Source organism: Rutilus rutilus, assembly GCF_951802725.1.
Source record: "Rutilus rutilus genome assembly, chromosome: 9".
Taxonomy (NCBI): Eukaryota; Metazoa; Chordata; class Actinopteri; order Cypriniformes; family Leuciscidae; genus Rutilus; species Rutilus rutilus.
In genome coordinates, this window is record NC_140223.1 from 2,695,322 (window position 1) to 2,706,768 (window position 11,447).

The 11,447-nt window shown below is 36.8% G+C and overlaps 2 protein-coding genes across 2 annotated transcripts in view; one reads left to right on the forward strand and one right to left on the reverse strand.

Annotated features, from left to right (window-relative positions):
* The first annotated feature begins 825 nt into the window (after window positions 1–825).
* On the forward strand, window positions 826–5,119 carry gmfg (glia maturation factor, gamma). Its single transcript, XM_084420182.1, has 7 exons — window positions 826–1,068; window positions 1,528–1,624; window positions 1,755–1,804; window positions 1,895–1,944; window positions 3,227–3,309; window positions 3,443–3,516; window positions 4,828–5,119. Exons 1-7 carry the CDS (start codon window positions 1,066–1,068, stop codon window positions 4,897–4,899), a joined length of 429 nt encoding a protein of 142 aa, XP_084276308.1. The 5' UTR covers window positions 826–1,065; the 3' UTR covers window positions 4,900–5,119.
* A 113-nt stretch (window positions 5,120–5,232) lies between these two features.
* Window positions 5,233–11,447, reverse strand: part of paf1 (PAF1 homolog, Paf1/RNA polymerase II complex component) — a 10,815-nt gene continuing 4,600 nt past the window's right edge. Inside the window, exons 10-14 of the mRNA XM_084420178.1 lie at window positions 11,277–11,393; window positions 9,279–9,407; window positions 9,060–9,165; window positions 8,792–8,879; window positions 5,233–6,110 (exon numbers count right to left, since the gene is read on the reverse strand). Of these exons, the coding sequence (XP_084276304.1) occupies window positions 5,782–6,110; window positions 8,792–8,879; window positions 9,060–9,165; window positions 9,279–9,407; window positions 11,277–11,393 (769 nt within the window). The 3' untranslated portion in view covers window positions 5,233–5,781. The remainder of the gene's footprint in view (window positions 6,111–8,791; window positions 8,880–9,059; window positions 9,166–9,278; window positions 9,408–11,276; window positions 11,394–11,447) is intronic.

The following is an 11,447-nucleotide window of genomic DNA, read 5'->3' on the forward strand; positions in this document are numbered from 1 at the left end:
ATAGCATGTTCCAGAGCTTAGCGATGTTTCTGAGGTGGAAGAAGGCTATTTTTGTAACATATGAAATATGATTTTCAAAAGACAAGTTGCTGTCTAATATAACTCACAGGTCTTCAACTGTAGAGGATGACGCTACAGTACATCCTTCAAAATGCTAATTATATTCTAAGAGATTCGATGTACAGGTTTTTGGTCTACTAAGTACCTCAGTCTTATCTGAATTTAATAGAAGAAAATTACAGGTCATCCAATATTTAATATATTTAACACACTCTGTCAACCTGGATAATTTAGTGATTTCATGTGATCATGAGGAAATATATAACTGAGTATCATTGGCATAAAAGTGGAAACTAATTCCATGTTTTCTTATTACCAAGTGGCAGCATATATACTGAAAACAGCAGAGGGCCGAACACAGAGCCTTGAGGCACTCCATCATTTACTGACATTATCTTAGATTATCCCCCATTTAAAAACACAAAATGGTAACGGTCTGATAGGTACGATCTACATCACCTTAATGCCTGTGCCTGAACACCAGTGTAATTTTGTAGTCGATCTAAGAGTGTGTCATGATCTATAGTGTCGAACGCAGCACTAAGATCAAGTAAAACTAGTATTGAGATGCATCAGTATTTTTGAAAAACGTACATTTAAATAACGTTTTATTTCTGAACTAGATGCTTCTGAGTTAAATGTAACGAGTAAAGGAGTAAACATATATTGTTGTATGCTGCATACATGCTATCTCTAACAATAGAGTTGAGTATCATGAAGTGCACTTGTGATTCTGATCAGTGCTGCCCTCTGCTGTAAAACTGCAGTGACTGTACGACTGAGAAACATCAACCACACAACAATCATTTCAGCTCAACATTTTGTTGTTTGTAAAAAATCTGCAATAAATAACCATATTTGTGAATCTCGTCTTAGCCATTCAGTGGCAAATAATCTGTCATTCTTCAAGACACCAGAAGACGGTGAGTTTGACGTCAAATCCCTCAGAAAGCGTCTGCAGCATCCTGTCACAAGAACCCAAAAGAGGAACAGCAGAGCTGCAGGATGGTAAGACCGATCTCACCAACGCTTCTGCTAGATCTAACTTTATCAATAATGTGTTTGAGTTTCAAAGTATCATGAGCTGCTGTAGAGTCGCTTTATGATATATGATCATTTTGTTTTTAAGAGGAAGCAACGAATTACAGCAGCAGAACAAATCAACACTTCCTGTCCTCAATCTCTTACACAAGCAGTTACAATGGCGTTAACCCAGCTAAAAGGGAACTTTCTAGCTTTGGCTAATGTTTTTGTTATGAACAATGTTTCTAGAACATTCAAAAGTAACATAATGTGTGCAAAAAAATGACTAAATGGAATGTTCTTTTAATGATCATATAAAAACTGGATGTTTGAAGCATTCAGAGAACATTCAGAAACAACATGGGAATGTTAGCAAAATGTTATAGAGTGATTGTAGTGATTTTAACCATTGGAGTTATGAATACATTGGTCGTGTTTCATCAGTCGAGTTCTCTGGTCGTGTGCGAGGTGGACGCCAGTCTGCAGGAGAAGCTCAAGAAGTTTCGCTTTCGCAAGGAGACGAGCAACGCAGCCATTCTGAGTGAGTCTCACAGGGAAACAAACCAGTGTGTTGTTCGTCTGTGTGGAAATAAATGCACCTCTTCTCACACCGGAGCTGTTTTACTGGGCTGGTATTTGTTAGACACTCATTTAATGCATGTTTTCTTTAGTGAAGATCGATATGGAGAAACAGCTGGTCATCCTGGAGGAAGAGTATGAGGTCAGTGTGTGTGTATGATGCTCTGAGGGTCATGAGGTTAAAGGTCGCTCTGTTAACCTCTCTCTCTCTCTCTCTCTGTGTGTGTTTCAGAATATCTCTCTGGATGAACTCAGAGAAGAACTTCCAGAGCGTCAGCCACGATATCCTTACCGGGATCTTTAGAGATAGTATAGTTAACTAAAACCATACACTGCCCGGCCAAACAAATCGTCTATGATTGGATCATTATTGCAGTGATTATTATGTTTCTAGCATGGTGCATGTTTGGCAACAGTTCTTCTTCTAACCCAATTAATGGAGTGTGTAGCTTTTCATTTCATAAACAACCATGTAGGAAGACGCATCATGGCCATATTCCAGGATGACAAGATTTATCAGGCTCAGATTATAAGCTCATAACATCACAACGTTTACTTTCATCAAGAGGTGCATCAGTTTTTGGTCCAGATCTTGTATTGTCAATGCAAGAGTCCAGCACTCTGTAAAGTCTCCTCCAGCACATCCCAGAGACTTTCAGTGAATTTAAGATCTGGGCTCAGAGGTGCCGATTCATGTGTGAAAATTAGTATTTTCTTCCGAACCATTCTTTCACAATTTGAGCCTGATGAATCTTGACATTTGTCATAAACAGTAAAACCTAAAACAAAAACTTATTGTTATACTAATATCCAGCTAACAGGGAACTCGGTTCTCATAAGAATTCTGGCAAAGCTCTTTCAAAGTCTATTTTAAAAAAGTAATGTTCAGAAACTCAATTTCATAACTTAATGGGAACATTAGCAAAAGCTTGTCTATTGAGGATGCAGGACAACCAGCTAGTAATGCATTACAGTAATCCAGTCTAGAGGTCATGAATGCATGAACTAACTTTTCTGCATCAGAAAAAGATGTTTCATGTTCCAGAGCTTAGCGATGTTTCTGAGGTGGAAGAAGGCTGTTTTTGTAACATATGGAATATGATTTTCAAAAGACAAAATGTCTAATATAACTCCCAGGTCTTCAACTGTAGAGGATGACGTTACAGCACATTATATTCTAAGAGATTCTGTGTACAGGTTTTTGGTTCAATAAATAATACCTCAGTCTTATCTGAATTTAACAGAAGAAAATTACAGGTCATCCAATATTTAATATATTTAACACACTCTGTCAACTTGGATAATTTAGAAATTTCATGTGATCATGAGGAAATATATAACTGAGTATCATTGGCATAACAGTGGAAACTAATTCCATGTTTTCTTATTACCAAGTGGCAGCATGTATACTGAAAACAGCAGAGGGCCGAACACAGAGCCTTGAGGCACTCCATCATTTACTGACGTTAACTTAGATTTTTCCCCTGTTTAAATAGACAAAATGTTGATGTGAAGATAACCCTGATGTGTCCAGTCTCTGTGTGCTTTCCTCAACTCAGTGCACGTATATTGTGTACAGTTATAAACTGACCCACGGTGACGGACGCGTGTCGTATCCGCTCTGCTTCATCTTCTCTAGTCCTGTGGGTGAGTTAACATTTCTGTGCTGATAAACCAGCGGGAGACTATCAGGATAATAGTGCATGTGCTTCATATTTTGCCACTGGAGTTTCTGCTGAATCTTTTAGCCTGTGTCTTACGGAGATGTAAACTCTCACAGGCTGTAAACCCGAGCAACAGATGATGTACGCGGGCAGCAAGAACAGACTGGTCCAGTCCGCAGATCTCACGAAGGTAAAGTGTTCATACTTCATACATCTCATCAACAGCCTGCAGTGTTTCTGCTTAAATCTCAGCTATGCAATAATTTCACTTCATTGAGCTCAGCTTTTTGAAGTCGTTTTGTCATTAATTCAAGATGTTTTAATTGTAATCTGTTAAATACATAATTAACTAGATGTACCGCATGGCGGTACAAAATATGACCGCCGCTCAGGCCTGCACTGGCTTTCCACAAAAATAAATGACATGGAGCAATTTGGCTGTATTGCGTGTTTATGTATATACCTAAAAAAAGTAGTAGTATGTGCATGTCTGTCTGTGTGTGTGTGTCTGTGCGTGTATGTGTGCGTGCGTACATGTGTGTGCGCGTGTGTGTTTGTGTGTGTGTGTCTGTGCATGTGGATTTGTATGTGTGTGTATGGGTGTGTGTCTGTGCGTGTGGATGTCAGTGTGTGTGCATGCTTGCGTTTGTTTGTATTCCTGCATGTGTGTGTGTGACAGTATCATCTTAAACCAGCAACCCTTTGCTCAACACCACCATCTACAGGCCGATGAGTGTACAGTCACTAAATGTGCACATAAATGAATTTATTTTATACCTCCCCATGGATGAAATTCTACGAAACTTAGCATACCCCCGGAGGATGTCAAGTTAATCATACACATGAAATATGGTGCAGTTCTGAACATCTCAACTGAAGATAGGGGCGATTAAAGCAGAATAATATTGCATTTTCATTTTTTATGGGAGGGGCGCAAATCACAAATGAGTGATTATGGGCTAGGTTTATGTGGGCCCTTAAGACCAACATACCATAAAAATGTCTTTATCCTCGGTGCCACGGTTCAGGTAGTTATTTAGTAAAAACAAACAAAATGCAAAATGCATTTTTTGGGTTTGGGGGGGCCCAGTGCGGGGGGGGGAGTGGCCCCCGGGGACCAAACGAAATTTTTCTGTAAAAGTCTAGTGGGGCTACATGCCCACCAAATTTCATGTTCCCCGGTGTTTCGGTGTCCCTGGTATCGTTGACGAAAAATTCAGTAGATTGACAAAAAAAAAACTTTGACAATCCCTATATGACCGCTTTCGCTAGCGGCGGTCATAATAAACGTAATCTCTAGCTCTTTCATCGGACTGTATGAGATGCATTTGAAAATTATGAAAAACATTAACCCATCAGTTGAATTCTATATGAATGCATGTTATATTACTTAACAAAATTACAGTTATTATTATGGATAAAAGTACACTTGTACACTTTTGTCTGATTGAACTGGTGTTGAAACGGATTCATAAAAGCAATAAATCTTTTCTGTCTGCAGATTTTTGAGGTTCGCAATCCGGACGACCTGACCGAAGAATGGCTGAAGGAGAAACTGTCATTTTTTCGCTAAATCGGAACCAGAATCATGAAATCATGCAGATTTCCAAACTGATCTCTGTTCAGCTAGACGTTATTCTGTTTAAATATATATATCATCATAATTCTTGCTCATTTCATGTTCTCAAATGTCTTATGTAAGACATTGTGTCTGTAAGTCTGTGTGAACCATGTTCACAGTGGCCTAAAGCATTTTAATGAATAATTCAGAACAATAAATCATGTTTGAAGTCTCACTGTGTTTGAATCAGCTCATTTTGGGTGATTTTTAGCAGATGTATGAAGTAAAGTTCAGGTGTAGAGAATCACATAAACCACCAACATCATCCACATCAGAGAACTCAGATGTAACAAAATCATTGTTTATTTACAATGTTTACACTGTAATGAGAGGAAAAAACTACAAAAACGTCACTCGCTAATAAGCGACTCGCTTCAGTCTCACATAATGAAGAGCCAGAGAAATAAAACACCAAATGAAAACTACAGCAGGACAAATGTGTGTGTAATTCAGTTAATTCCTCACATGGATGTGAAACAGATGGCATGACACACAGGTGCGTGTGTGTGTGACGCTCACAATCACGTCCAGGTCACTGATTATTTCCATGACGAGTAAACGCAATGCAGGAAAAACACAAACAAAATATAATTTCATGTGGATGAAACGGCATGTTCTCCATGACACCAGAGGAAGCGTGAGAGAGTTTAGTTGTGTATACTAACAGATAAAAGAGGAACACAAAAACGCGCGTCTCCAGGTCACTGGTTATCTTCATGATGAGTAAACGCGACGTCACAATGCAGGAAAAACAAGCAAAATATAATTTCATGTGGATGAAACGGCCCCCACGAGAGTGTGTGAGAGAGTTCAGTTGTGAAGGGGAACACCGTCTCATTCGCTGTCGCTGTCTGCGCTGGAGTCGGACGCCCTCTCTCTCTCGCTGCCACTGTGCTGAACGCTGCTACTGTTGCTCCTCGCTCGCCCGCCCTCATCTTCCTCGCTGTCGTCGTCGCTGCCGAAGATCTCCTCCTCGTCACGGGCCGCGTCCCGGTCCTCTCCGCTCTCGCTGCCGCTGCTCTTCCTCTCGCGCCGCTTACGCACCTCCTCATCCTCCTCTTCTTCCTCCTCCTCTTCCTCCTCTTCGGCGGGTCGCTCCTCATCCTCGCGCTCGGACTCGCTCTCAGAGTTCTCGGAGTCGCTGGGCTTCTCTCGCTCTTCGCCTGAACACAGTATCATATCGTCAGGACATCATCTTAATATTCTAATGACAACGTCAAAGGAAAGCTTTTCAAAACAGGCCCGTTCAAACCAGGATTGAAAACTATGTTAGCACTATGGCACTACCTTTTGATCTAATTTGTGTCATAATTTCAATTAGTCAATTTTGACTTGTCATAATTTTGGTATAAAAAGTTAATACTTAAGAGTTATGACATAGTGTCATCATTTATACCTTTTTATCTCATTATTTTGACTTTTGATGTCAATTTCAATTTGTCATGTTAATATTTTTGTCATAATGACTTAGTTTGTCAATTTCAACCTTTTTTTGTCAATTTCGACTATCACAATTTCTACTTTTTTATTTCATAATTATTACTTAAAAGTTATGAATTTGTATGTCATAATTTCTATCTTTTTATCTCATAATTTTGACTTTTAATTGCAATTCTGAGTGTCATAATTTCAACTTTTTATCTCGTATTCATGACTGTCATAATTTCGTCATCATTTTGATTAGTCAATTTCTGACATAAAAAGTCAAAATTTCTACTTTTCAATCTCACAATTCTTAGTCAGAATGATTAGTTATGACTTAGTATGTCATAATTTCAACCTTTTGATCTAATTTTGGTCATAATTTCAATGAGTCAATTTCGACCTGTCATAATTTTGGTATAAAAAGTTATTACTTAAGAGTTATGACGTAGTGTCATAATTTCTACCTTTTTATCTTATTATTTTGACTTTTGATGTCAATTTCAATTTGTCATGTTAATATTTTTGTCATAATTACTTAGTTTGTCATAATTTCAACCTTTTTTTGCCATAATTTCGACTATCACAATTTTGACTTTTTTATTTCATAATTATTACTTAAGAATTATGAATTTGTATGTCATAATTTCTATCTTTTTATCTCATAATTTTGACTTTTAATTGCAATTCTGAGTGTCATAATTTCAACTTTTTATCTCGTATTCATGACTGTCATAATTTCGTAATCATTTTGATTAGTCAATTTCTGACATAAGTCAAAATTTCAACTTTTCAATCTCACAATTCTTAGTCAGAATGATTAGTTATGACTTAGTATGTCATAATTTCAACCTTTTGATCTAATTTTGGTCACAATTTCAATTAGTCAATTTTGACTTGTCATAATTTTGGTATAAAAAGTTATTACTTAAGAGTTATGACATAGTCTCATCATTTATACCTTTTTATCTCATTATTTTGACTTTTGATGTCAATTTCAATTTGTCATGTTAATATTTTTGTCATAATGACTTAGTTTGTCATAATTTCAATCTTTTTTTGTCAATTTCGACTATCACAATTTCTACTTTTTTATTTCATAATCATTACTTAAGAATTATGAATTTGTATGTCATAATTTCTATCTTTTTATCTCATAATTTTGACTTTTAATTGCAATTCTGAGTGTCATAATTTCAACTTTTTATCTCGTATTCATGACTGTCATAATTTCGTAATCATTTTGATTAGTCAATTTCTGACATAAGTCAAAATTTCAACTTTTCAATCTAATTTCAACCTTTTGATCTAATTTTGGTCATAATTTCAATGAGTCAATTTCGACTTGTCATAATTTTGGTATAAAAAGTTATTACTTAAGAGTTATGACGTAGTGTCATAATTTCTACCTTTTTATCTCATTATTTTGACTTTTGATGTCAATTTCAATTTGTCATGTTAATATTTTTGTCATAATGACTTAGTTTGTCAATTTCAACCTTTTTTTGTCAATTTCGACTATCACAATTTCTACTTTTTTATTTCATAATCATTACTTAAGAATTATGAATTTGTATGTCAATTTCTATCTTTTTATCTCATAATTTTGACTTTTAATTGCAATTCTGAGTGTCATAATTTCAACTTTTTATCTCGTATTCATGCATGTCATAATTTCGTCATCATTTTGATTAGTCAATTTCTGACATAAGTCAAAATTTCAACTTTTTAATCTCACAATTCTTAGTCAGAATGATTAGTTATGACTTAGTATGTCATAATTTCAACCTTTTGATCTAATTTTGGTCATAATTTCAATTAGTCAATTTCGACAATTTCCAACTTACTACAATAACTAAAATTATAATTGACCAAAACTAAAACGAACACTATGATAACTACAATAACTATAACTCTAACTCTAACTATGATAACTATAACCAACTATAACAATATCTACGATAACTATGACAATAACTAAAATGATAATAATAATGATAACTAAAACTGTAACTATAACACTATGACCGTAACTATAACGAGAACTATAATGATGATTATGACAATAACTTTAAAGATAACAATAATTATAACTAAAACAATAACTGACTGTAACTATACTAACAATAAGTATAACGATAATTATAATGATAAAACTATGATCCTAACGAATAACTACAACAATATCTATAACCATAACTATGACTCTATATTGATAACTAACAATAAGTATAATGATAATTGTAACATGAACTGTAACGATAACTATTATAATTTTTTTTAGCATTTTATGATTATAGTTATTGTTCCTGGTGTGAATGAGCCTGCAGACTGAATCTACACAACACACTTTGACTGGAGTCTCAAACTTTGTACTAAACACACACACACACAGCTGATATAATGATGATGTGTGTGTTACCAGAGTCCTGCATGTCTTTCTCCAAGTCCAGCTCCTCTACATCTTCATCCTCTGGCTCGTGATTCTCCAGCTGAGCCTTGCGAGCATCCTGTCCATCACACACACACACACACACACACACACACACACACACATAAGTGAACGCGTTCACATCAATCTCAATCAGGCTTCTGAATCCTCTGTTTATATCCAAATAAACCGTTTCTAAGCATTTATAAGTCTCTGCTACAAATCTAAAAGTAAAGTGTGTGTTCGGACGAGGACTAACCTGAGCCTCCAGCTCCTTCTCGTTCATGTCTCTGTGTTTACACACCAGCACAGCGTTCGTGGACGACTGAGCGCCAACCTTCGCTCGCCGCTTGCTCAGACGCACCCTAAAACACACACACAGGCGGTCATTAACACACACACACACACACACACACAGAGATGAGTGTGTGAGTCTGCTCCGGGGGGGGCGGAGCCTGTCGGTGTGATTGACAGGTACCTGGTCTCCAGCTCGTTGTAATAGACGCCGTCTGAGTCTCTGAAGATGAAGAAGTAGTTCTCCTCGTATCCTTTACTGGCCTTGTTCTTCACGTTCCAGTTGTACTCGCGAGCGATTTTATAATCGTACCTACACACACACACACACACAAATCACATACAGGTGAGTTTGTGACTGTGTAAAATTCACTCATAAATATCAGATATGGTAGTTAAATGTATATGCTAATGAATTCCAGTTAATCGTAGATTTATTCTTCATCGTTTAACACCCCATCAGCATCAGAGCCCGGGCTTGCTCACATATTCATGGAAAACGACAAAATGCCTTTATTTAGAGGACAAAAAAGTGCAACATGTCATAACGTTTTCGACTCACATCGTCATCAGTGACACAATCGTATGGAATAAAAAAAAAAATTACGACTTCTTATCTCACTCGTTCTGACTTAATGGCAATTACGAGATTGCAAGAGATTCTGTGGTGGAAACCAGCTTCTAGAGCTGCACGATTCTGGATGAAGTGAGATTTAGAAATAGAAATCAAGATTCTGAACAGACAACTGAACAAACCGGTGTATGACACCGAATTACCATGAAAGCGAGTCGAAAACACACCAAGCCGTGGTACTTCGCTCTCGTGGTACTTTTGATGTCACACATTGATCGGTGTGCACAGAAGTCAAGTCGAACGCACCTAATACTTTCGAATTAATGATTCAATGACTCACTCATAAAGATTTAACTGGTTTCATTACTGGATGAATCAGTGTTTTTAAACAAATCTTCAATGAATGATTCAATGACTCACTCATAAAGACCTCACTTGTTTCATGACTGGATGAATCTGCGTTTTTGAATGAATCTATTGAATGAATGATTCAATGACTCACTCAAACAGTTCACTAGTTTCATGACTGGATGAATCAGCGTTTTTGAACAAATCTTGAATGAATGATTCAATGACTCACTCATAAAGACCTCACTAGTTTCATGACTGGATGAATCTGCGTTTTTGAACGAATCTCTTGAATGAATGATTCAATGACTCACTCATAAAGATTTAACTGGTTTCATTACTGGACGAATCAGTGTTTTTGAATGAATCTCTTGAATCAATGATTCAATGACTCATAAATAGTTCACAAGTGAATCAGCGTTTTTGAACAAATCTCTTGAAAGAATGATTCAATGACTCACTCAAACAGTTCACTAGTTTCATGACTGGATGAATCAGCGTTTTTGAACGAATCTTGAATGAATGATTCAATGACTCACTCAAACAGTTCACTAGTTTCATGACTGGATGAATCTGCGTTTTTGAACGAATCTCTTGAATGCATGATTTAATGACTCACTCATAAAGATTTAACTGGTTTCATTACTGGATGAATCAGTGTTTCTGAATGAATCTCTTGAATCAATGATTCAATGACTCATAAATAGTTCACAAGTGAATCAGTGTTTTTGAACAAATCTCTTGAATGAATGATTCTATGGCAAACACATTTTTAATAGTCACTTGTCGCCACCTACTGGTGTAATGCTGTAATTAATACAATCTTTTTTTGAAGCGTCACTTTCAAAAGGTGATTTGCTCTATTTTGATCACTACCGTAGACATCAGTGTTTATATCCGAACTATAAACTTTTATCCCAGTACTTCTGTGACAATATTAATTATTGTCAGACAGAAATAATGATACTGTGTGTTTGAAAAGACTGTTAGTGAAGCTGTTTCATACCTATACATGACAACTGCTCTCTCTGGATCTGAATGTTCGCTGTGATCAGACTTGTCAAAATAGACACAGAAGAGTCGCTGTGCTTTAGGAATAAGATCCTGCGAGTGTTTGGATCGAGATCACGATCTTTTAATGATGAATCGTGAAGCTCTAAAACCAACTAACGTTCACCTCCGAATATTAACGTCGCTAAAATTCATTCTGCTCGAGTTTCATGAATGAGTGTGTCTGATGTGTGTGTGTGTGTGTCTTACACTTCATCAGGCATGTAATCCAGATCCTCGTCCACGTCTCTCTTGCGCTTGCGCATCGTGTCCTCGTTGGGAAGGAAGTACGCCACAAACTGATTGCCCTCCTCATCCATCATACCCCTGAAAACACACACCATTACTGTGTCGTTCTGCTCGTGACTGTGAAATATGAGC